The sequence below is a fragment of the Ranitomeya variabilis genome, chromosome 4 (genome assembly GCF_051348905.1).
Source record: "Ranitomeya variabilis isolate aRanVar5 chromosome 4, aRanVar5.hap1, whole genome shotgun sequence".
In the NCBI taxonomy this organism is placed as follows: Eukaryota; Metazoa; Chordata; class Amphibia; order Anura; family Dendrobatidae; genus Ranitomeya; species Ranitomeya variabilis.
Window position 1 is genome coordinate 335,402,553 of NC_135235.1, and position 27,537 is coordinate 335,430,089.

A 27,537-nucleotide genomic window follows, 5' to 3' on the forward strand; every position below is an offset into this window, starting at 1 on the left:
TTTCTCAATGCCGTGCACTTTCAGAGTTATGTCCCCATTATGTTGCATACAAAAATGTTTTGACACCATAGACATATTCCTATTTGTCATATTACGATTAGTTGCATCTCTAATATGTTTAGTTACAAGTAGTGTTGAGCATTCCGATACCGCAAGTATCGGGTATCGGCCGATACTTGCGGGTATCGGAATTCCGATACCGAGATCCGATACTTTTGTGGTATCGGGTATCGGTATCGAAACAACATTAATGTGTAAAAGAAAGAATTAAAATAAAAAATATTGCTATACTCACCTCTCCGAAGCAGCCTGCACCTTACCGAGGGAACCGGCAGCGTTCTGTGCTTAAAATGCGCGCTTTTCCTTCCTTCCGTGACGTCACGGCTTCTGATTGGTCGCGTCGCCCATGTGACCGCGACGCGACCAATCACAACGCCGGAACGTAATTTTAAAATACTGAAGGACCTAAAATTACGTCACGGCTTGCTGTGATTGGTCGCGTCGCGGCCACATGGGCGGCGCGCGACCAATCACAAGCCGGGACTTCACGTAAGGAAGTTAAAGCGCGAATTTTAAGCAAACAACGCTGCCGGTTCCCTCGGTAAGGTGCAGGCTGCGTCGGAGAGGTGAGTATAGCAATATTTTTTATTTTAATTCTTTATTTTACACATTAATATGGTTCCCAGGGCCTGAAGGAGAGTTTCCTCTCCTTCAGACCCTGAGTCCCATTGACTTGTATTGGTATCGGGTATCGGTATCGGATTAGATCCGATACTTTGCCGGTATCGGCCGATACTTTCCGATACCGATACTTTCAAGTATCGGACGGTATCGCTCAACACTAGTTACAAGTGTTTTTAGTTTTCGTGATGTACATCCTACAGTATATAGGAGATATGACATAATGTACAATCAATCTTGTAAACCACATTTTTAGTATGACAGTTAATGAAACTATTTATTTTGTATTCTTTGGTTCCTTATGAGTTTTGGAAAATATTACCAGGCTGCATATGTGCACATGTACTGCACGCAGTAGTACCACACCCGAAAAAACCCTTACATTCTAACCAAGTCTTAGATTTAGCTTTAACTGGACCCGAACTCGGGGCAATAATGTCTCCAATAGTTTGTGCCCTCCTTGCTGCCACACTTATTCCATCTTTTAAAATATCCAACAGTGTATTATCTTCATATAAGATAGGTAGACAACCTTTTATAATTAGTAACTGCAACACAGGTGTCACCTGGCCTGGTGTCGTCTTTTAAACTCTTCCTCTGGGAACATAGGTTGCCACTATTAGATTCCTACTACTGTAATTCTCTCTTCACTTTCGCTCTTGCCTTTGACCAGCAGATGGCGGTGTTGCCTTGCAATTACTCAGCTGGGCAATAACTTCAACTGTTCAACTGTATTCTCTCTTGTCCACTTCCATGCATAACCTACACCAAAATGTGACACTGGACTCCATTTTAGTTTGAGACACATTTACTAGACCTATGCAGAAGAACTAATTATACTGTATAATTAAATTCATCACTATCTACATATTGTGGCATAAAGAAGACTAACTATGTAACAAAACTATTAACTGCCTGTTTACCTTAACACAGCTCCCACAGCTCATTTTCAGCTTTAATAACATTGGAGCTCCACTGATATGCGGCAAGGAAAAGAGGATAAAGGAAGGACAGCAGTGCATACTAAACCATTGGCTACATTCACACCACAGTATTTTGGTCAGTATTTCACATCCGTATTTGTAAGCCAAAACCAGGAAAGGAGCAATCAGATAAAAATGATAATAGAAATTGGGGTCTCATTGGGGTCTGTTACAAACCCCCAAATATAACAGAAATCATGGAAAGTCTACTTCTAAAGCAGATAGATGAAGCTGCAACCCATAATGAGGTCCTGGTTATGGGGGACTTTAACTACCCGGATATTAACTGGGAAACAGAAACCTGTGAAACCCATAAAGGCAACAGGTTTCTGCTAATAACCAAGAAAAATTATCTTTCACAATTGGTGCAGAATCCAACCAGAGGAGCAGCACTTTTAGACCTAATACTATCTAATAGACCTGACAGAATAACGAATCTGCAGGTGGTCGGGCATCTAGGAAATAGCGACCACAATATTGTACAGTTTCACCTGTCTTTCACTAGGGGGACTTGTCAGGGAGTCACAAAAACACTGAACTTTAGGAAGGCAAAGTTTGACCAGCTTAGAGATGCCCTTAATCTGGTAGACTGGGACAATATCCTCAGAAATAAGAATACAGATAATAAATGGAAAATGTTTAAGAACATCCTAAATAGGCACTGTAAGCGGTTTATACCTTGTGGGAATAAAAGGACTAGAAATAGGAAAAACCCAATGTGGCTAAACAAAGAAGTAAGACAGGCAATTAACAGTAAAAAGAAAGCATTTGCACTACTAAAGCAGGATGGCACCATTGAAGCTCTAAAAAACTATAGGGAGAAAAATACTTTATCTAAAAAACTAATTAAAGCTGCCAAAAAGCAAACAGAGAAGCACATTGCTAAGGAGAGTAAAACTAATCCCAAACTGTTCTTCAACTATATCAATAGTAAAAGAATAAAAACTGAAAATGTAGGCCCCTTAAAAAATAGTGAGGAAAGAATGGTTGTAGATGACGAGGAAAAGGCTAACATATTAAACACCTTCTTCTCCACGGTATTCACGGTGGAAAATGAAATGCTAGGTGAAATCCCAAGAAACAATGAAAACCCTATATTAAGGGTCACCAATCTAACCCAAGAAGAGGTGCGAAACCGGCTAAATAAGATTAAAATAGATAAATCTCCGGGTCCGGATGGCATACACCCACGAGTACTAAGAGAACTAAGTAATGTAATAGATAAACCATTATTTCTTATTTTTAGGGACTCTATAGCGACGGGGTCTGTTCCGCAGGACTGGCGCATAGCAAATGTGGTGCCAATATTCAAAAAGGGCTCTAAAAGTGAACCTGGAAATTATAGGCCAGTAAGTCTAACCTCTACTGTTGGTAAAATATTTGAAGGGTTTCTGAAGGATGTTATTCTGGATTATCTCAATGAGAATAACTGTTTAACTCCATATCAGCATGGGTTTATGAGAAATCGCTCATGTCAAACCAATCTAATCAGTTTTTATGAAGAGGTAAGCTATAGGCTAGACCACGGTGAGTCATTGGACGTGGTATATCTCGATTTTTCCAAAGCATTTGATACCGTGCCGCACAAGAGGTTGGTACACAAAATGCGAATGCTTGGTCTGGGGGAAAATGTGTGTAAATGGGTTAGTAACTGGCTTAGTGATAGAAAGCAGAGGGTGGTTATAAATGGTATAGTCTCTAACTGGGTCACTGTGACCAGTGGGGTACCGCAGGGGTCGGTATTGGGACCTGTTCTCTTCAACATATTCATTAATGATCTGGTAGAAGGTTTACACAGTAAAATATTGATATTTGCAGATGATACAAAACTATGTAAAGCAGTTAATACAAGAGAAGATAGTATTCTGCTACAGATGGATCTGGATAAGTTGGCAACTTGGGCTGAAAGGTGGCAGATGAGGTTTAACAATGATAAATGTAAGGTTATACACATGGGAAGAAGGAATCAATATCACCATTACACACTGAACGGGAAACCACTGGGTAAATCTGACAGGGAGAAGGACTTGGGGATCCTAGTTAATGATAAACTTACCTGGAGCAGCCAGTGCCAGGCAGCAGCTGCCAAGGCAAACAGGATCATGGGGTGCATTAAAAGAGGTCTGGATACACATGATGAGAGCATTATACTGCCTCTGTACAAATCCCTAGTTAGACCGCACATGGAGTACTGTGTCCAGTTTTGGGCACCGGTGCTCAGGAAGGATATAATGGAACTAGAGAGAGTACAAAGGAGGGCAACAAAGTTAATAAAGGGGATGGGAGAACTACAATACCCAGATAGATTAGCGAAATTAGGATTATTTAGTCTAGAAAAAAGACGACTGAGGGGCGATCTAATAACCATGTATAAGTATATAAGGGGACAATACAAATATCTCGCTGAGGATCTGTTTATACCAAGGAAGGTGACGGGCACAAGGGGGCATTCTTTGCGTCTGGAGGAGAGAAGGTTTTTCCACCAACATAGAAGAGGATTCTTTACTGTTAGGGCAGTGAGAATCTGGAATTGCTTGCCTGAGGAGGTGGTGATGGCGAACTCAGTCGAGGGGTTCAAGAGAGGCCTGGATGTCTTCCTGGAGCAGAACAATATTGTATCATACAATTATTAGGTTCTGTAGAAGGATGTAGATCTGGGGATTTATTATGATGGAATATAGGAATATAGGCTGAACTGGATGGACAAATGTCTTTTGTCGGCCTTACTAACTATGTTACTATGTAAACACGTCACCATATCTGCACTTTTCATCCACTCCTGGTTTTGGCTTACAACTACTGATGCAAAATACTGACCAGATAATGAACGTGTGACCGTGTCCTTAGTCTGAGGACAAAACCTACAAGAAACAAAATGACCAAAAAGCCCTGCTGTAATTAAATAAGTAAAAAGCAAGTGCATTTAAATAACTCCAGGTTCTTAGTAATACTCTTTTGATCAAAAATAGCATAAAAGCCATCCCACCACCTTCAAGGCTTCAGGTACCCTGATTGGGACAGAACCTACACTATCTAATATTAAAAACCTTACCATATGTCAGAGTTGACCTTAGTGTGTGAATTAAGGGCAGACAAAAGGACTGAATCCTAATCTATGGACATCAGTCAGGGGAATGTAATTACCAGCTCAGGAAAGGGAGGCCACACCACAGCTTGCACAAAATGCAAAAATACAAAGAAAAATGCAAAAATTGAGCTTGGATTAAGTTGTAATACATGCAGCACATATGCTATTTTTGATCAAAAACAGTATTACTAAGAACCCTGAGTTATTTAAAAGCACTTTTGCTTTTAGTTAGTTACAGCAGGGTTTTATGCTCATTTTGTTTCTTGTAGGTTTTGTGCGCTTTATCGCCAATGTGAACATGCGTTTATGTGCTGCATATATGCCAACTTAATCCAAGCTCAATTTTTGTGTTTTTTTTTGTTAGACTGAGGACAGCACAGTATTAGTGGAGTCTCTAGCAGAACGTATTCAGGAGGGCCATTAAGGAAGTAGAACAATGGGCCTGATTCATGAAGGTGTTTTCACCAATTTTCTGCTTTAAAAAGCCTTCAAATGTTGCAAGATTTTTGCTCAACATGTAGTTGAGAAATTTAAACCTTTGTTGATTCCACAGCAGTTTTGCGCAGCTCTGCCAAAGTGAGCGGAGCTGGGGTGGGCGGTGTATGGCACAGGCCGCTCAACAAATTTATGAAAAATTATGGCGTGCCTTACCCTAGAAATGATACGCCAGACCCTGACTAGAGTAAAATTGCTGATAGAGGCGCACACAAGTTGTAAGATGTTCCTAATTCATAAAGTGGTATGCACCCTCCTAATGAATTAAAAAACATGAGAGAAAACTCCAAAGTCAGCTCACCTCCAAGGAGTCCACTGCAGTGGTGCTGTGGCTAGTAGAAGAGATGAGAGGAATTCCAAGCATTTATTCAAATAGTCATTAAAAATCCACAAACACACCTCACCCACCATCACTTGTGAGATTGAAGGTCTGCCAGACGCGTTTCAGATACATGCCCTTAATCATTGCACTAGACAAACTAAAAAAAATGGCGTGTTGTGTCATGTCCTGGACCTAACAGCTGACTTGATAGGACCAATTCCTGAGAAGACTCAAAGCACCGGTGAGGTATAATTAAACCAGGCCTTACTCATCACGATAGATCAGGTTTTGCCTGACGTTCATATCTAGTGGTGACCATGTTTTAAGTATATACACCCACCACGTTTCTCTGCTAATGAGTTTTTTCAATGGTCACCTGCTCTATGAGGTTGTTTAACCCTTTCAATACCTTGTATTCTAAAGGTAGAAACCTCACCATTATGAACTGTTGCAAAATGATTTGACACTGCAGAGCTTTTAAAAATGTGTTTATTCACTGCATCTGACATGTCTCCTTATCCTGATTTTTAAGAGGCTGATAGTGCAGCCCACATATTGTAAATTACAATGGGTACAGGTAATTAAATAAACAATATGTGAGCTATTACAATTAATGTACCGTAGGTGTATATGTTATATTTTTTATTTGTCACTGAGGAAGAAAAACTTTTAGTATTCTGCATATATTTGCAGCATGTACAGATGGTGTGTCCACACTTAGACTTCTTTCACACTTGCGTCGGTATGCGGCTTTCGCTAAGCGTCGGCGCGATGTACCGGCGGACATTGTGAAAATTCGGCACAACGTGGGCAGCGGATGCAGTTTTTCAACGCATCCGCTGCCCATTCTAAAGTCTCGGGGAGGAGGGGGCGGAGTTCCGGCCTCGCCTGCGCGGTAGGAAATGCAGTATCCGACGTACGAAAAAATGTTCCCTTGAACGTTTTTTCATGACGACGGTCCACCAAAACACGACGCATCCAGTGCACGACGGACGCGACGTATGGCCATACATCGCGATCCATCGGCAATACAAGTGTATGGGAAAAAAACGCATCCTGCGGGCACATTTGCAGGATGCGTTTTTTTCCCAAAACGACTCATTGCGACGGAGGCCAAATGACGCAAGTGTGAAAGTAGCCTTATATGACCCTTTCGTTGCTAGCCAGGTGTTATTACAATTTATACATTCAATTATATATAGACTTGGTGAGAGAATATCTCCAATTGTGGGAGCATTTCTGGTTACGCACTGCACTGGTTTGTATAAAATGGACTTGAGTTTTTTTATTTTGAAAAAGTATAGGGATGTGTTCTCTTATAAGTGGGCTAATCGCTCCAAACTGGAGGCTATATGTTGATGCAAATGTCACTGGATTATTTTCAGAGTTTTTATCCACTGTTGGCAATTCTTTATCTTTCAACATGTCATCTTGAAGTTTTTTCATTCACTATACTCTCTACTCTATCCAGTGTCCATTGTGGGTAGTGCCGTTCTCGTAGTTTGTTTTTTACTGCGTGCAATTCCGTTATGTACTGGGTTTCCAGAGTACAGTTGTTTTTATACCTAAAAAGCTCACCCACAGGGTTATTGTTCATACCCTTTTTTTGAATGGCAGGAGGTTGCGCATAATGGAGTTTTTAGCAGTCTCCTTCCTATTCGGGAAGATCACTACACTGATGTCTTGATCAAAAGTACCATATATACTCAAGTGTGCCATAAGGTAATATGCAGTCTCAAGATCTAAATAAAGAGTTAAGGGGATTTGTAATGAAAAATATATAAATTTTATTGCACGTATAAAATGACAGACAAAAATACAAAGGCATTCAAATAAGGTGTATCAAAAAGCAGCTGAAGAAACCTGTGCTTAGAGAAATTGTAAGGATGGTAAGTATTACACCAGATAGAAAAACAACCGTGTCTCACATAGCACGTCTGTACAAGGCAAAAGAGAAGTACCGGTAGGTCACGCCTCCTGCGCGTCTCACTGGCACCCCTGCACTATATTTTACTTTGATTGTATATCTTTTGCGTTAGGCTCCTTTGTCCGCCAACCATCAACTCTTAATCAGGCAGAAACAATGATTCATATTTATAAGTTCCATCTACTCCATACATAGGCTCATTTGTTTATAGTCTCTGTATAAAAAACAGCATTGTATGGCCTGATAATTGGTTAAATCCAGCGAACAATGGTTACCTACTTCTCTTTTGATCTGTGCGGACGTGCTATGTGAGACATGGTTGTTTTTCTATCTGGTGTAATACTTGCCATCTAGTATGAACTCTCTTATACACAGTATAATGCCCCCTCACTGTATATATACTGACCCCTTAATATCCCCCAAACTATTTAATGGCTCCAACACTGTATGATGGCCCTGTCACTGTAATCTCCACACTGTATGATGGCCCCCTACATAGCCTCCATATAGCATAATAGACCAGATAGTCCTCAATATAGTATAATGCACTCCCCATAGTCCTCAATATAGTATAATGCACTCCCCATAGGCAGACTCTATATTGTATAATGCACTCCCCATAGGTCTCCATATAGTATAATGCACTCCACATAGGTCTCCATATAATATACTGCACTCCCCATAAGCAGCCTCTGTATTATAATGTACCCCCCACAGGCAGCCTCTGTATTATAATGAAATCCCATAGGCAGCCTCTATATTATAATGTACCCCCATAGGCAGCCTCTGTATTATAATGTACCCCCATAGGCAGCCTCTGTATTATAATGTACCCCCATAGGAAGCCTCTGTATTATAATGTACCCCCATAGGCAGCCTCTGTATTATAATGTATCATGTCATGATTTAGGGAGCTTAGTCTCCAGAAACGCGTTGAGATTCTTACCCATATGGTTCATGCTGAAGTCTGTATCCTCTATATTTAAAGTTTGTGAATAAAGAAAACTCTTTTTATGGATTCGGTGAATCTGGACATTCTCTTCTTTTTTGGACTTTATACGCTTGGACACAGCGGGTCCGTGCTCCCGAGGTTTGGTTTATGCATCACGGGTGAGCTTGTTTATATTTCTTCATTATAATGTATCCCCATAGTAAGCCTCTGTATTATAATGTACCCCCATAGGCAGCCTCTGTATTATAATGAATCCCCATAGGCAGCCTCTGTATTATAATGTACCCCCATAGGCAGCCTCTGTATTATAATGTACCCCCATAGGCAGCCTCTGTATTATAATGTACCCCCATAGGCAGCCTCTATAGTATAATGCAGCCCCATAAAAAAAAAATACTCACCTCTCTTCCTCCTGGTTCCTGCGCTGCTCCGAGCTCATCTTCGGGCCACGGGTGCCAAGTGGTGACGTCATCGCGCCTGCTGTCAGTGTCGGCATTGGTAATGTCAACCTCCGACAGGGAAATGATGAGAGAAGGAGCATAACACTCCCTCTCTCATCAATGGGGTCAGCTGTATCGGCATGCAGCCGATACAGCTGAGTATGCAATGATGGGCGGGGGGCCCACTGCTGACAATGGGCCCCCCACCGCCTGCTCAGGGACCCCATGTCTCCCTGCTCTGCCGTAGAATGTAACTGCATCGCTGCGATGCGCACGCCGATACAGTTACAGTAACATAGCTCTGGGTGGACCCCCTCTGCCCCCCGGTAGATATGCTACTCACCCCTTCTTCTTTTCCTTTGTCGTTGTTTGGAGATGCAGAAAAAGACAAATTGTAATTAGAGGATCTTGTGTTGTAAAATACCTTTTATTATCTGAGTAGTTGCTGTCAGTAAAATCAGTAGAAGTATCTGTGTCCTTTAAAGCTGACTTTCAGGCTTAGAATTAGTGTTAAACGAGCACTATAATGCTCCGGTACTCGTTATTCGAATCGAGCCAATTGTAAAGCTCATGTGCTTGACCCGAGTAACAAGTACAGTGGGGAAAAAGCATTTAGCAGCCAGCAAGTTCTCCCACTTAAAAAGATGAGAGGCCAGTAATTGACATCATAGGTAGACCCCAACTATGGATGTCAAAATGAGAAAACAAATCCAGAAAATCATCTTGTCTGATTTGGCAAGATTTATTTTGCAAATTATGGTGGAAAATAAGTATTTGGTCACCTAAAAACATGCAAGATTTCTGGCTCTCAAAGACCTGTAACTTCTTCTTTAAGAGGCTCCTCTGTTCTCCAATCATTACCTGTAGTAATAACACCTCTTTGAACTTGTTATTATCAGTATAAAAGACACCTGTCCACAACCTCAAACAGTCAGACTCCAAACTCCACTATGGTAAAGACCAAACAGCTGTGGCAGGACACCAGAAACAAAATTGTAGCCCTGCTCCAGGCTGGGAAGACTGAATCTGCAATAGGCAAGCAGCTTGGTGTGATGAAATCAACTGTGGGAGCAATAATAAGAAAATGGAAGACATACAAGACCACTGATAATCTCCCTCGATCTCGGGCTACACTCAAGATCTCATCCCGTGGGGTCAAAACGATCACTAGAACATTGACCAAAAATCCCAGAACCACACGGTGGGACCTAATGAATGACCTGCATAGAGCTGGGACCATCATAACAAAGGCTACTGGAGTGCCCGCTAGGACTGTGGGGTACTCGGGCGGGGTCTGTCGGTTCTTTAGGGGAATGTCACGGCAGCAGTGACCCGCTCCGTGGTCCTGGGTGTCCAATAAAAGGGGAAAATAAAGTTTGTAAGGGATTAGTTTGTGACGCCACCCATGGTACTCGGCAATAGGGAGATGGCTGATGCTGTGGTTCAGGTCCTCTGGGGCAGATGGTGATACAGCAGAGATGTAACAGCTCTCCATGGGTAGTGCTAAGCCCCAGGGAAGTTAAAGTGGGAAAGTTAATGATGGATGTTGTGATGCAGGGCAGGTGACGCAGTAATAATTCAGAGGACACAGCAGGGTGCAGTTTCTACACTTTTAACCAGGTTTACTTAACTATTTACAGTTATGTTCTGTCACCACTTACTTCTTCCTCCAGGTCAGTTCCCCAGGGAACCCCATTAAATCAGTTCACGTGCATTCCCAGCGAAACAAGACCCATTCTCCGCTCACCTCCCAGGGTGTACAGTTGGATTGTAGCGGTACCACCAGTTGGTCCCCCACATCTGACAGCTGGTCCCAGGCTAGCCTTTAAATTGTCTGGCCAGGTTTGAGGGCTGATGGGGGCTGCAGTGGGCCTAACAGGGTCTCTTCTGTCACCAGGGCAGGGTTGATCACAGTACCTGCATCAGATGTCTCCGGTGCTGGACTCCTCTTCCGCTGGGGTCGGGGATGCTGGTCGCGAGGCCGCCCACAGTACAAGCTTCCTTTCCAGCAGTGCCTCCTTCCAGCTTGTCACCGCCAAAAGCTGCAACTTCAGGAGCTGGCGGCTCAGCTCTTCCACCTCCGCTCCAAATAACTCCTGGTCTATGGCAGGCAGCTGGGCAGGGTTCTCGTCCAGTCGGCTGCGGGAGTCCTCCGTTTCCACCCCATGCTGCGGGTGACCACCACTTGCCATATTGCTTGCCGGGTCGTTATTTCTTGCACCCACGTGCTGTTCCTTCTTTCTCTTTTGTGGGCGGTCTTTCTTTTTCTTTCTTTTCCCGCAATCCCAGACTAGGAGGTGGATCTCCATGGCTAACTGACTTGTTCTTAGTACATGGAAGTATCTGCAATGGGCGGGCATGGCTTTCATGCCTTTCTTCCAGGTTCCGCCCATGATGACACGCCTCTCTTCTCCCATGCGCCGTGTGACACAGTAATAGTCAGGGCCGGCGTCAGCACCCGGCATACCCGGGCAAGTGCCGGGGCCCTGGCGAGACGGGGGGGCCCATTTATGGTAGTACACACTGTCACTGTCTGCATCGCTGCTGTGCGTGTACAGTGATCAAATCAAATCCCTCATCCCCCGGTGCCCGGCGGCGCCACGGCAGCAGGGGGCAGACAACAGAGCTGTCTGAGACGTTTTGCTGGCGCCTGGCGCTGCGCAGCTGCAATAGCAGCAATACTCACCTCCGCCGGCCCGTCACCATGGATACACAATACAGAGAGAGTCACTTCCGGGCAGCGCAGGGTCATCTGTCCTGTTACTTCCGGTCGGCTCGTCTTCCTAAAAGCAAGAAGACAGAGCCACCATCCAGGACATGAGGACAGTCTGGTCTAGCAGCGCCAAGCAGAAGAAGACAGGCAGCAGCTGCAATGAGTGAGGAGGTGCATGGTCGGGTGCCCTCTCCTGTGTGTCCACAACGAGGGCGACGGGCCGGCGAAGGCTAGCAGCAGTGACTGTGAGTGAGTGACTCGTCTTCGGTGACGGTCCCCGACCACAACGCTGCGCATTGCGGGGGCTGGGGGCTGGGGGGGGGATGAATCGGAATGGGATGCAAGCAGCCTGCTGCTACTGACTCTGAGCCTGGGTCTGCAGTGCTGCGTGACTGACCCTTTTACCAAATCTGATCTCAGCCAGTGTCACCCATTTTAGGTGTTGCCGCGGTTATATACTATGTCACGGGGCTGTGCTGTGTTGTGTTATATACTGCGTGCATGGGCTGTGTGTTATTATGACAAACAGCCCACGCACGCAGTATATAACACACAGCCCATGCAGTATATAACACACAGCCCACGCACGCAGTATATAACACAGCCCACGCAGTATATAACACACAGCCCACGCACGCAGTATATAACACACAGCGAGCCCACGCATGCAGGTTATAACACTGTTATATACTGTGTGCGTGGGCTGTGTGTTATATACTGCGTGGGCTGTGTTATATACTGCGTGGGCTGTGTTATATACTGCGTGGGCTGTGTTATATACTGCGTGGGCTGTGTTATATACTGCGTGCGTGGGCTGTGTGTTATATACTGCGTGCGTGGGCTGTGTGTTATATACTGCGTGTTATATACTGCGTGCATGGGCTGTGTGTTATATACTGCGTGCGTGGGCTGTGTGTTATATACTGCGTGCGTGGGCTGTGTGTTATATACTGCGTGGGCTGTGTTATATACTGCGTGCGTGGGCTGTGTGTTATATACTGCGTGTTATATACTGCGTGCGTGGGCTGTGTGTTATATACTGCATGCGTGGGCTGTGTGTTATATACTGCGTGCGTGGGCTGTGTGTTATATACTGCGTGCGTGGGCTGTGTGTTATATACTGCGTGCGTGGGCTGTGTGTTATATACTGCGTGCGTGGGCTGTGTGTTATATACTGCGTGTTATATACTGCGTGCATGGGCTGTGTGTTATATACTGCGTGCGTGGGCTGTGTGTTATATACTGCGTGCGTGGGCTGTGTGTTATATACTGCGTGCGTGGGCTGTGTGTTATATACTGCGTGGGCTGTGTGGGATAATACTGCGTGGGCTGTGTGGGTTATATACTGCGTGCGTGGGCTGTGTGGGTTATATACTGCATGCGTGGGCTGTGTGGGTTATATACTGCGTGCGTGGGCTGTGTGTGTTAAAAGGGGGGGGCCCAATGAGACTTGTTCGCCCGGGGCCCTCAAAAACCTGGAGCCGGCCCTGGTAATAGTGGTGAGTTTATAGTTCAATAAAGTCTCTGGCACACAGGACCCAGTGGGACCGGGTCACAAAATCCTGTTTGTGACGCCAAAAAATGGAGCGCCCATTAGGACAGTGGGCCGGGCCGGGTCCGTCAGTTCTTAAGGGGGATGTCATGGCAGCAATGACCCTATCCGTGGCCCTGGGTATCCAATAAAAGTCAAAGGGGAAAATAAAGTTTTTTAAGGGATTAGTTCGTGATGACACCCATGGTACTCGGCAATAGGGAGATGGCCGACGCTGCGGTTCAGGTCCTCTGGGGCAGATGGTGATGAAGCAGAGATGTTACAGCTCTGCATGGGTAGTGCTAAGCCCCAGGGCAGTTAAAGTGGAAAAGTTAATGATGGATGTTGTGATGCAGGGCAGGTGTCGCAGTAATAATTCAGAGGACACATCAGGGTGCAGTTTCCACACTTTTCCACAGTTCTTAAATGCAGTCCCAGCTGAGTGCCGTGTCCTCCGGATCGGTGGCCCAGTCAGCTCTCAGGTAATTTGGTGTCCACTTTGCCAGAACCCTCTTCTTATGCTCCTTCCCTGGCCATCTCACTGTGCTGGCTCCCGCCTCTCCTGCCCTGCGCCTTCACACACAGTGTCCCAAGCCAGCAGCCTCGGATCTTGTCGGGCAATGTCTTTCTGGTCCCCTTGATCCTATGTGGCTGCCTTTTCAGCAAATGTGTGTGGATGTGGCTGTGGCACATACAGATACCACAGCCTCCTGCTTGCAAGCTGAGCCTTGTAGTTCTCCACTAGTCTTGGGGGCCGGTTCCCCCACTGCTACCTGGTCCCTCCAACCAACTACAGTTGGCATGGATATGGGCCCCACACATGGATTCCTCATTGCCATGCCCCTAGGACCCCTTCTCTCTCTTCTTTCTGTCAGTAACTTCTCTCTATCTTCCTTGTTCTCTCTTTCTGCCCTCTCATGCTGGGATGAGCTCCTCACTGCTTAAGTCACCAGCTCCAACTCTCTCATGTCTGCTCTGCTCCACTCCTTCTCACTCACTGCCTTTCAAGAATCTTCCTGACTCCTCGCTACTGTTTCCATGACAACCCCTCTCTACTTCCTCCACCCACACCCTCTACTTAGTTCCCTCCATGCCTATAGAGGTCTGGTGTTGCATGCTAGTGTGTGGGTCCTGGGTAGTGTTCCATTCTTACCCAAGAGCAGAGTACCACACCTCTGGCTGAGGTGCAGTACCTCTGGGGCGACTGGACCCTCAGGGGTGCCACACTGCCATCAGCAGCACACTACACCGCCAGTGACTCAAATCCTGCAGCGCCAGACATGTCTCCCTGCTTAAGCTAGTACATGTCCGGGCCCATCTGAAGTTTGCTAGAGAGCATTTGGATTATCCAGAAGAGTATTGGGACAATGTCATATGGTCTGATGAAATCAAAGTAGAACTATTTGGTAGAAACAAAACTCATTGTCTTTGGAGGAGACAGAATACTGAGTTGCATCTAAAGAACTCCATGCCTACTGTGAAGCATGGGGGTGGCAACATCATGCTTTGGGGCTGTTTCTATGCAAAGGGACAGGACGACTGATCCATGTACATGAAAGAATGAATGGGGCCATGTATCGTGAGATTTTAAGTGCAAACCTCCTTCCATCAGTAATGGCACAATGATACCAAGCACACTGCCAGGGCAAAGAGGGAGTGGCTTCCTAAGAAGCATATGAAGGTCCTGGAGTGGCCTAGCCAGTGTCCAGATCTCAACCCCATAGAAAACCTGTGGAGGGAGTTGAAAGTCTGTGTTGCCCAGTAACAGGCCCAAAACATTACTGCTCTAGAGGAGATCTGCATGGAGGAATGGGCCAACATACCACCAAGAGTGTTTGCCAAAATTGTGAAGACTTACAGAAAAGGTTTGACCTCTGTCAGTCATTGCCAACAATGGATTTATACCAAAATATTGAGATGAACTTTTGTTAATGAGCAAATGCTTATTTTCCACCATAATTTGCAAAATAAATTTTGCCAAATCAGACAAGGTGATTTTCTGGATTTGTTTTCTCATTTTGACTCTCCTAGTTGTGGTCCACCTATTATCTCAATTACAGGTCTCTCTTATCTTTTTAAGAGGGAGAACTTGCACAATTGGTGGCTGACTAAATATTTTTTTCCCCACTGTATAATGAAAGTGAATGGGAAACTCAAGCATTTTTCCGCCCACCCCCCACCCCGGATATCTGAGGGGGTCTAAAAATTGTGTAAAACTATGGAAACTGTGCTGAAATGGCATGGGAACATCATAAGAAAGACCCCTGGAAACATATCTGTATCCCAGGTCGCTGCTGGGAACAATGTTGTCAGAGTTTTAAGTGACTTTTACAGCCTAACAATCGTTAAAGGGTCGACATTGACTGTTAGGATTGCTACTTCCAATAGGTGGCACTAGAGTTCTAGTTCTCTTCCACTCTGAAGAGACAATTTGCATACAGCCTAACAATAAAACATACAAAACCACAGTTAGAATGGATATGACTGGAAAAAATGTTAAGAAGCATTCCTTTCAGGATGACTTGTATATAAGGCAAAATAAATAAAAGAAAAAAATTGCTCCTCAGACCTAGGGCTATGTTCACATGTATTGTTTTTACATGTTTGCATTGCTTTAAATGGTGAAAAAATCATTCTGAAGGAAATGTTTTTTAAATTTTTTTATACCACATCTGTGCATGTGGTGTGTGAGAAATGAACAGACACATATTGTTTAATTTATGAAGGAGAGACTCTGAAAGTCACAATTTTTTTTCAGGGCCATTAAGCAGCCATTACTATTTGTATAGGGACATCAGGCGGCCCTTACTATTGTTAGAGGGCCAGCAGGTGGCTCCCACTATTGTCATAAAACAACACAGTAGTTAGTCAAATATAGTGGAGGTTTCAAGAAATGTAGGTGTTGTTTTGCTGCCTCTGGAACTGGGTACCTTAACTGAATGCAAGGCATCTTGAAATGTGAAGATTCCCAAAGGGTTTTGGGTTGCAATGTAGTGACCGGGGTCTGAAATTTGGGTTTGCATCCTAGGTCATGGGTCTTCCAGCAGCACAGTGACTACAAACATACTTAAAGAAGCACCCAGAAACATATGGAATCAAAGCACTCAGGAGTCATTCCAGCTCCAGCAGTGTAAAGTGCCCCTCTACTGCCTGTTACATACAGATGGTAGAGAGAAACTGTGAATAGACATATTAAATCAGTTAATTTTACCTGCTTTGATGAATGTCTGTTATCAGTATAAAAGACACCTGTCCACAACCTCAAAGAGTCAGACTGCAAACTCCACTATGGTGCAGACCAAAGAGCTGTCGAAAGACACCAAAAACAAAATTGTAGCCCTGGGAAGGCTGAATCTGCAATAGGCAAGCAGCTTGGTGTGATGAAATCAACTGTCAAAGCAATAATAAGATAATGGAAGACATACAAGACCACTGATAATGTCCCTCGATCTCGGGCTCCGTGCAAAATCTGACATCGTGGAGTCAAAATGATCACAAGAACGGAGAGCAAAAATCCCAGAACCACACCGGGCTACCTAGTGAATGACTTGCATAGAGCTGGGACCACTGTAACAAAGGCTACCATCAGTAACACACTAAACCGCCATGAACTCAGATCCTACAGTGCCAGACGTGTCCCCCTGCTTAAGCCAATACATGTCCGGGCCCATTTGAAGTTTGCTAGAGAGCATATGGATTATCCAGAAGAGTATTGGGAGAATGTTATATGGTCCAGTGAAACCAAAGCAGAACTGTTTGGTAGAAACAAAACTCGTTGTGTTAGGAGGAGACAGAATGCTGAGTTGCATCCAAAGAAAACCATACCTAATGTGAAGCATGGGGATGGCAACATCGTGCTTTGGGGCTGTTTCTCTGCAAAGGGACCAGGACGACTGATCCATGTACATGAAAGAATGAATGGGGCCATGTATCATGAGATTTTGAGGGCAAACATCCTTCCATAAGCAAGAGCAATGAAAATGAAACATGGATGAGTCTTTCAGCATGATAATGATCCCAAGCACACCGCCAGGGCAACAAAGGAGTGGCTTCGTAAGAAGCATATGAAGGTCCTTGAGTGGCCTAGCCAGTCTCCATATCTCAACCCCATAGAATAGAAAACCTGTAGAGGGAGTGGAAAGTCTTTGTTGCCCAGTAACAGGCCCAAAACATCACTGCTCTAGAGGAGATCTGCATGGAGGAATGGGCCAACATACCACCAAGAGTGTTTGCCAAAATTGTGAAGACTTACAGAAAAGGTTTGACATTTGTCATTGCCAACAAAGGATTTATACCAAAATATTGAGATGAACTTTTGTTAATAAGCGAATGCTTATTTTCCACCATAATTTGCAAAATAAATTTTGCCAAATCAGACAAGGTGATTTTCTGGATGTGTTTTCTCATTTTGACTTTCCTAGTTGTGGTCCACCTATTATCTCAATTACAGGTCTCTCTTATCTTTTTAAGTGGGAGAACTTGCACAATTGGTGGCTGACTAAATATTTTTTTCCCCACTGTATAATGAAAGTGAATGGGAAACTCAAGCATTTTTCCGGCGACCACCCCCCACCCCGGATATCTGAGGGGGTCTAAAAATTGTGTAAAACTATGGAAACTGTGCTGAAATGGCATGGGAACATCATAAAGAAGACTCCTGGAAACATGTATGTATCCCAGGTCGCTGCTGGGAACAATGTTGTCAGAGTTTTACCTGACTTTTACAGCCTAACAATAAAACATACAAAACCACAGTTAGAATGGATATGACTGGAAAAAATGTTAAGAAGCATTCCTTTCAGGATACTGACTTGTGTTCTGTCTTCATACACGTTGATACGGTGTGTGATCCGACATACGGCATAAACCACTTCTGTCTCCCAAATAAGCAGACTGTTCTCTGTAGTCTAACTTGTTTATTGGTAAACATGTGCGCGGTAAAACTATAAGAATACAAATGATATGGATAAGTATTGGGCCAAATAATACCACAGCTGATACTTTACAACTAACAGAGAAAGTATACAGTATGATGCAACTTGTGTATATAACTACATACAGTAAGTCTCTGATAATACATTTCCTATGTACTGGCTGCTATACAATAATCACATTCTGTACAACACTATATTACAAGAACAGAAGTAACAATCTTACAGGATAAACTTAACCAGGATGGCAAGTAAGTAGATGGTCCCAGCACAGCACATGAACACGTGTGTCCCAGGAAGTACACAGAAAGTAGTGGAGTCTATCTTTCCCAGCATACCTTGGTACAATCCCATAATGCAACGCTCTAATTGTTACTAAGGCACAGATAATAAATTTAACCACCGCTAGATGGTGCTATAACACAGCAAACTGAAACTGTAATACTAAACGTCAATGCATAATATGAGCTACACTATCTTTTCCTGAAATGGACAGAACACTCCCCGCTTGGCATCAACCGATGCCACGTACAGCTCTTTTGGATTTGAGGTGATTATCTTTAGTCACCGTACGTAGAACGAATACCTGAGGGCGGATTTCCTCATCTGCCTCTGGATCTACCAGTTCAAAGGTCTTTGACTCGTCAATGTATGGCGTCGAACGGTATAAGAATGTAGGGCCAGTAAACCAGGTTGTGTCCTTAAGGTGTCTCGCCTCAACGGACCTGGTTGCGTGGTCTGCAGGATTGTGGTGTGTGGACACATAGTGCCACTGTTTAGGGTGGGTGGATCTCCTGATCCTTAGCACCCGATTGCTGACATAGACATAAAAGTGACGTGTTTCATTGCCAATGTACCCCAGCACTACCTTGCTGTCTGTGTAGAACTCGACTTCTTTGACTTCCAGGTCGATTTCTGTCGAGATAAGTTCAGCTAACTCTACTGCTAGCAAAGCTGCACAGAGTTCCAGTCTGGGTACTGTGTGTTCACGGAGTGGGGCCAGTTTTGTCCGGCTCATAACAAGCCTTACATGGCATTCTTCGTTGGTGTCAGTAGTTTTCAAATACGCTACTGCTGCAATTGATTTGGTTGAGGCATCGCAGAAGATACAAAGCCTTTGCATCTTGACTTCTGTTTATGGCACGGAAACATATGGTCGTGCCACGTAGAGACTTGACAGGGCTTCTAAAGAGTTCTTCCATCTTGCCCACAAGTCTCTTTTCTCGATGGGAAGCGGATCATCCCAATCGGAATTCTCTTGGGTGAAGTCTCTAAACATCATTTTACCTTGGATAGTTACAGGGGTTACAAATCCCAGAGGATCGTACAAGCTGTTTACTACAGACAGGACGCCTGAAGGGTTTCTCTTCTTCACTGATCTGGAAGGTAAATGCATCCCTTTTCAAATCCCAAATAAACCAAGGCTTCGCTGCATGGGAAGGGAGTCCATGCTTGAATCCAAGTCTTTTAAATCGGTTGAGTAATCTTGAGAGAGAAAGGCTGCCATTAGTTTTTGGCTGTTGGAAGCAATTTTGTGTAACCTTAAATTGGACGAAGCAAGCATTTCTTGCGCCCTTTTTTGGAGACTGACTGCCGACCCATCCGTGAGTGTGGATTTCAGGCAGTCATCTACATAGAAATCCTTTTCTACGAACGATCTTACATCCGATCCATACTTGGCTTCACCCTCTCTGGCTGAATGTCTAAGGCCATAGATAGCAACAGCAGGGGAGGGGTTGTTCCCGAAGATGTGTACCTTCATACGATATTCCACGATGTCCTTGCAGGGGTCATTATCGCGGTACCAGAAGAACCTCAAGTAGTTTCTGTGCTCTTCTTTAACAAGGAAGTAGTGGAACATCTGTTGTATGTCAGCCATAAATGCTACTGCATCTTTGCGGAAATGAAGAAGTACTCCCAGAAGTCTGTTATTGAGGTCTGGACAACACAGAAAGATGTCGTTTAAAGAAACACCTTCGTATCTGGCACTTGAGTCAAATACCACTCCTATCTGACCTGGTTTCTTTGGATGATACACGCCGAAAATAGGTAAGTACCAACATTCCTCGGAATCTTGAAGTAGAGGTGCAATTTCCGCATGGCCACTCTGGAATATTCTCTCCATGAAGGTAAAGAAGTGTTCTCTTGTTTCTGGTGTCTTCTGCAGTTTGCGTTTAAGGGAGACAAATCGACTGTAGACAAGTTCTCTGTTGTTGGGTAAGCGTTGCCTTTGTGGTTTGAATGGTAAAGGTGCGACCCAACTCTTTGATTCATCTCTTACTATCTCTCGCTCCATGATGTCCAAGAACAGTCTGTCCTCTATGGACGTTACTACCTGTTTGTCTTCTCTTGTCCAGTGGAAAACTGTGCACCCTATATGATCTTGCTCACCGTCGCATGCATGATCTTCACAGGAAGGATCAGCTAACGGACAAGTTGGAGATGTGTTGATTCTTTAATCAGGAAACTGCTCTCGCATGGCTGGAAGAGAGACGGACGTCCATTTTTGAGAGTATTGGTGAGCATGCTATTGACTGATGTCAGCCTGTGTGCTCCACCCAAACAGACGTCTCCCACAATGACCCATGCTAGGTCAAGTCTCTGAGCATATGGGGTGTTTTGTGGGCCGTTAAGCTGTCCTCTAGCCTTGTGGACCCGTAGTATGTCTCTTCCGAGGAGTAAGACGATTGGAGCTCCTTGGTCCAGTTCCGATATCAGTTGAGCTATACGTTTCAAGTGGGTATGATGAGCTGCTACCTCTGGTGTAGGTATCTCAGACCTGTTGTCGGGAATCTGGTTGCACTCCAATATTGATGGCAAGGATAAGCAGTTTTGACCGTCTATAGACTCTACCTTGAATCCGGTCGCTTTCCTCCCCGCCGTCTCAACAGTACCTGCACATGTCTTCAAGGAGTACGGAGAGCTGGGACCAGCAATGTTGAAGGTGTCGAAGAGAAAGGACTTGCCTAGAGACCTGTTGCTCTGATCATCCAAGATTGCATATACCTTGATTTTCTCATCCTGTTGGCTCGCTGGGAATACTCTGACAAGACAGATCTTCGAGCAAGATCTTCCTGCTACAAGTTCCTTGCAGATCTCTGTACACTGAGAAGTGACCACTGGGGTGTCTATGTCAGTGTCCATCTGTTTTTCGGCAGACTCTTCTACTCGCGACGATACCCCTGAGGGTGGTCCAGGGTGTAAGGCCATGTTGTGCTCCACACTACTACATTCTGTGCATTTCACACTGGTTTCACAGTTCTTGGCAAAGTGTGAGGTCGTCGCGCAGCATCTGAAGCATATCTTGTTTTCCTTTAGGAAACTCTTATGGTCTTCTAGAGACTTCTCCCTGTAGGCTCTACATTTTAGTAGAGGATGATGTTTCTTGTGTAGGGGCAGTGTTTGCTGAGATCCTGAGGTTGGTCCTCTTCTGGAGAGGACTTACTTGCCCTGTAAGGAAACCCTGTGGAGGTAACATTAGTTTTGTGGACTGCCACTGGTGTTTTACTGGGTTTTACACCAGAGGCAGTGGTACATGTCATGGTGAAATCGAAACTGGGGTCATTTCTAACTCTAGCCTGCTGAACAACAAAGTCTACAAACACCCTGAAAGGAGGAAATGGTACCTTATGAGCCTGTTTGTAACGGGACCCGTGACTGACCCACTTTTCTTGTAAGTTGTAAGGGAGCTTTTGGACAATTGGGTTGACACCTCTGGCGGTGTCCAGGAATGCCAACCCTGGTAGGTCACCTTCTGCCTGAGCAGCGTGTACCTCCATTAACAAGTCGCTCAGTTCCCTGAGCCTTTAATAACCCTTATTTGCTATCTTGGGAAAATCATCAATTCTTTTATAGAAAGCGTTTTCTATAGCTACTATTGACCCATAACATTCTTCGAGTCTCTCCCACACCATACGAAGTCCTGTGTGTGGGTACTTTATGTTAATGTTCCTGATTCTTTTGGCGTGTTCAGCTGACTAGTTCCCAAGCCACTTTACCAGTAGATCTAACTCTTCACTACTGGAAAGATCCAAGTCTCTGATGGCGTTCTGGAAGGAGGCTCGCCATGCTCTATAGCTTTTGGCTCGATCAGTGAACTTTACAAGTCCCTTGGTCACCAGCTTCCGGCGGGTAAAGAACCTTGCAAAGCTCATAGTGGCTGAGTCAGTGCCGACATGAGCTGGTGTGCTGTTGTCATGCGGTGTGTGTGGTGCATCCTCATACCTGGTAGGAGCTTCTGGCTTAGGAAAGTCTGTATAAAACCGTTCCGAAGCGAAGGGTGTCCCTGACAGTCTGGGAGGAGGCCGCACCTTCTGTTCTGTAAGATGGTAGTGGTGGTCGACGTCGTTTCGCAGTATACCTTCCTGCTTCCAGTACGGTATTTGGGGGGAGGATCTCTGGTAATCTGTATAGGCTGGTTAGTGTAACGGATCAGAGTTGTCTTCTATTCTGGGATGTTGGTGGACATATTCTGAGACGCGTTGCGCTGGGTCCTGTCAATCAAGGTCTGGTCCACGTACGTCGCTGTCACTCTCAGATTCAGGAAACTCCTCGCCTTCTAAGAACTCAGCTTTGGCTATTGCGGCTGCTGCTTCTTTTTCAGTGGAAAGTCTTTCCAAAGTCGCTCGCAGGCGTGCTGTATCTGCGTCTTTATCTGCCTGCAGGCGAGCTCTTTCTGCTTCTTGGTCTGCTTGTCTTAACTTTAAAGGGACTCATTCTCTGTCCTCCATAGCACACACCTGTGTAAGACAAGATTGCCTTGTGCAGGCATGTACTACGGAGGACAGAGAATGAACTTCAATCCAATATTGCAGCCAGCATACAGCCAGCGGGTAAGGAAAGGGTGAATCAAACACCCGAAAACCCCACCCCTATGGCTGAAAATTGTTCCCTCCAAATTCAGGTAACAGAGTCCCTTTAACTGCATCTCTTGTGCAGCGAAGGAGGATCTTACTTTTGCCGCCTCAGCTTCTGCACGGGCGAGAGCGACAGACCTTTTCGATGAAGCCTTGCTAGAGCGGCTTGTTTGGGACCTCGTCCCGAGTGAAGATGCTCGACTTGCAGACATTTTGTGTCTGCAGACTGTAGGATGTCTCAGAGCGGGTAGAAATGAACTTTAGCGTGGACTGAGACGTGTCGCGCTTGCTGGGGGCTGCACTCTCGGTACTATTGACTGTATGGCGGCCGCTGCGGTATCCGCGGGCAGTGCGGTGTGGGTACAAGAGGCTCCATAAGTGGTATTCGCTATCGCTGGCGTCTAGCCTCTGTTTTACTGTTCTGTCTTCATACACGTTGATACGGTGTGTGATCCGACATACGACATAAACCACTTCTATCTCCCAAATAAGCAGACTGTTCTCTGTAGTCTAACTTGTTTATTGGTAAACATGTGCGCGGTAAAACTATAAGAATACAAATGATATGGATAAGTATAGGGCCAAATAATAGCACAGCTGACACTTTACAACTAACGGAGAAAGTATACAGTATGATGCAACTTGTGTATATAACTACATACAGTAAGTCTCTGATAATACATTTCCTATGTACTGGCTGCTATACAATAATCACATTCTGTACAACACTATATTACAAGAACAGAAGTAACAATCTTACCGGATAAACTTAACCAGGATGGCAAGTAAGTAGATGGTTCCAGCACAGCACATGAACACGTGTGTCCCAGGAAGTACACAGAAAGTAATGGAGTCTCTCTTTCCCAGCATACCTTGGTACAATCCCTTAATGCAACACTCTTATTGTTACTAAGGCACACAGATAATAAATTTAACCACCACTAGATGGTGCTATAACACAGCAAACCGAAACTGTAATACTAAACTTCAATGCATAATATGAGCTACACTGTCTTTTCCTGAAATGGACAGAACAACTTGTATATAAGGCAAAATAAAAGAAAAAAATTGCTCCTCAGACCTAGGGCTATGTTCACATGTATTGTTTTTACATGTTTGCATTGCTTTAAATGGTGAAAAAATCATTCTACAGGAAATGTAATTTTAGCATTTTAATACTATATCTGTGCATGTTGTGTGTGAGAAATGAACAGACACATCTTGTTTAATTTATGAAGGAGAGACTCTGAAAGTCACAATTTTTTTTCAGGGCCATTACGCAGCCATAACTATTTGTATAAGGGACATCAGGCAGCCCTGACTATTGTTAGAGGGCCAGCAGCTGGCTCCCACTATTGTCATAAAACAACACAGTAGTTAGTGAAATATAGTGGAGGTTCGAAGAAATTTAGGTGTTGTTTTGCTGCCTCTGGCACTGGGTACCTTAACTGAATGCAAGGCATCTTGAAATGTGAAGATTCCCAAAGGATTTTGGGTTGCAATGTAGTGGGTCTGAAATTTGGGCTTGTATCCTAGGTCATGGGTCTTCCAGCAGCACAGTGACTACAAACATACTTAAAGAAGCACCCAGAAACAGATGGAATCAAAGCACTCAAGAGTAGTGTTGAGCGATACCGTCCGATACTTGAAAGTATCGGTATCGGAAAGTATCGGCCGATACCGGCAAAGTATCGGATCTAATCCGATACCGATACCCGATACCAATACAAGTCAATGGGACTCATGTATCGGATGGTATTCCTGATGGTTCCCAGGGTCTGAAGGAGAGGAAACTCGCCTTCAGGCCCTGGGAACCATATTAATGTGTAAAATAAAGAATTAAAATAAAAAATATTCCTATACTCACCTCTCCGACGCAGCCTGCACCTTACCGAGGGAACCGGCAGCGTTGTTTGCTTAAAATTCGCGCTTTAACTTCCTTACGTGAAGTCCCGGCTTGTGATTGGTCGCGCGCCGCCCATGTGGCCGCGACGCGACCAATCACAGCAAGCCGTGACGTAATTTTAGGTCCTTCAGTATTTTAAAATTACGTTCCGGCGTTGTGATTGGTCGCGTCGCGGTCACATGGGCGACGCGACCAATCACAAGCCGTGACGTCACGGGAGGCAGGAGACGCGCGCATTTTAAAATGCGCGCGTGTCCAGCCTCCCGTGACGTCACGGCTTGTGATTGGTCGCGTCGCCCATGTGACCGCGACGCGACCAATCACAACGCCGGAACGTAATTTTAAAATCCTGAAGGACCTGAAATTATGTCACGGCTTGCTGTGATTGGTTGCGTCGCAGCCACATGGGCGACGCGACCAATCACAAGCCGTGACGTCACGGGAGGCTGGACACGCGCGCATTTTAAAATGCGCGCGTCTCCTGCCTCCCGTGACGTCACGGCTTGTGATTGGTCGCGTCGCCCATGTGACCGCGACGCGACCAATCACAACGCCGGAACGTAATTTTAAAATACTGAAGGACCTAAAATTACGTCACGGCTTGCTGTGATTGGTCGCGTCGCGGCCACATGGGCGGCGCGCGACCAATCAGAAGCCGTGACGTCACGGAAGGAAGGAAAAGCGCGCATTTTAAGCAAAGAACGCTGCCGGTTCCCTCGGTAAGGTGCAGGCTGCGTCGGAGAGGTGAGTATAGCAATATTTTTTATTTTAATTCTTTCTTTTACACATTAATGTTGTTTCGATACCGATACCCGATACCACAAAAGTATCGGATCTCGGTATCGGAATTCCGATACCCGCAAGTATCGGCCGATACCCGATACTTGCGGTATCGGAATGCTCAACACTACTCAAGAGTCATTCCAGCTCCAGCAGTGTAAAGTGCCCCACTACTACCTCTTACATACAGATGGTAGAGAGAAACTGTGAATAGACATATTAAATCAGTTAATTTTACCTGCTTTGAAGAATGTCTGTTATCAGTATAATAGACACCTGTCCACAACCTCAAAGAGTCAGACTCCAAACTCCACTATGGTGCAGACCAAAGAGCTGTCGAAAGACACCAGAAACAAAATTGTAGCCCTGCACCAGGCTTGGAAGGCTAAATGTGCAATAGGCAAGCAGCTTGGTGTGATTAAATCAACTGTCGAAGCAATGATAAGATAATGGAAGACATACAAGACCACTGATAATGTCCCTCAATCTCGGGCTCCGTGCAAAATCTGACCTCATGGAGTCAAAATGATCACAAGAACGGAGAGCAAAAATCCCAGAACCACACCGGGCTACCTAGTGGATGACCTGCATAGACCTAAACCGCCAGGAACTCAGATCCTACAGTGCCAGATGTGTCCCCCTGCTTAAGCCAGTACATGTCCAGGCCCATTTGAAGTTTGCTAGAGAGCATTTGGATTATCCAGAAGAGTATTGGGAGAATGTCATATGGCCCATGGTCCGATGAAACCAAAGCAGAACTGTTTGGTAGAAACAAAACTCATTGTGTTAGGAGGAGAAAGAGTGCTGAGTTGCATCCAAAGAAAACCATACCTAATGTGAAGCATGGGGTGTTGTGAACTATACTTCTTGGCTCCCTCTTGTGGTCACTAGTGATTTGGCACTTGGATTGTCTTTTACCAGGTTGGTACTCACCTGCTTCGTTAGGCCTGGGGTGTTGCTATTTAAACTTCCTGGATTCTCAGTCCAGTGCCTGGCATCGTTGTAATCAGTTCATTTCTGTTTGCTCCTGTCTTCAGGTCCTGGTTCTTTGCAAGATAAGCTAAGTCCTGCTTTCTTATTTTTTGTTATTTTGCTTGTTCATATTTTTGTCCAGCTTGTACAAAATTTGATTCCTGATATTGCTGGAAGCTCTAGGGGGCTGATATTCTCCCCCCTCACCGTTAGTCGGTTTGGGGGTTCTTGGATATTCAGCGTGGATATTTTGCAGGGTTTTTTGCTGACCATATAAGTCATCTTACTATTTTCTGCTATTAGTCAGTGGGCCTCTCTTTGCTAAAATCTAGTTAATTCTTACGTTTGTCTTTTCTTCTTACCTCACCGTTATTATTTGTTGGGGGCTTGTATTACTTTGGGGTCTTTTCTCTGGAGGCAAGAGAGGTCTTATTTTCCCTGATAGGGTTAGTTAGTTCTCCGGCTGGCGCGAGACGTCTAGGATCAACGTAGGCACGTTCCCCGGCTACTGTTAGTGTTTGTGCTAGGATCAGGTATATGGTCAGCCTAGTTACCACGTCCCTATGAGCTGGTATTTATGTTTGCAGACTTTGCTGTAATCTCTGAGATCCTTGCCATTGGGATCATAACAGTATGCCAGGCCATGAATAGTTAATGCATTGCAGAAGTGGGATTAAAAGAAAAGGAGTTCTGAGTTTTTTTTTTCTCCTCTTTCTTCCTTCCCCTTTTTCTCAGAGTGGCTGTAAGCTTTGCTGCAGACATGAATGTTCAGACCTTGATTACTAGTGTGGATCAGCTTGCTGCACGAGTGCAGAGCATTCAGGATTTTGTTGTTAGCAGTCCTATGTCTGAGCCAGCTGGTATTCTTAAAGAGGGAGTAATCGTGTTGGCCATATCTCCTGATTTGCGACGTGTGTTGCAGAGATTTCAGGCTGGTAGACCTGACTCTTGTCCACCCGA

At 44.8% G+C, this 27,537-nt stretch overlaps 1 protein-coding gene across 6 annotated transcripts in view; it reads left to right on the forward strand.

Annotated features, from left to right (window-relative positions):
* The window catches only part of DRC12 (dynein regulatory complex subunit 12 homolog), a 128,702-nt gene that overhangs the window by 67,653 nt on the left and 33,512 nt on the right, over window positions 1-27,537 (forward strand). Inside the window, exons 3-4 of one of the 6 annotated variants that reach the window (XM_077250572.1) lie at window positions 7,187-7,291; window positions 8,485-8,606. The exons of the other annotated variants lie outside the window; for them this stretch is intronic. Coding sequence (XP_077106687.1) covers window positions 8,510-8,606 — 97 coding nt within the window. The 5' untranslated portion in view covers window positions 7,187-7,291; window positions 8,485-8,509. The remainder of the gene's footprint in view (window positions 1-7,186; window positions 7,292-8,484; window positions 8,607-27,537) is intronic. 6 annotated transcript variants of the gene reach the window in all.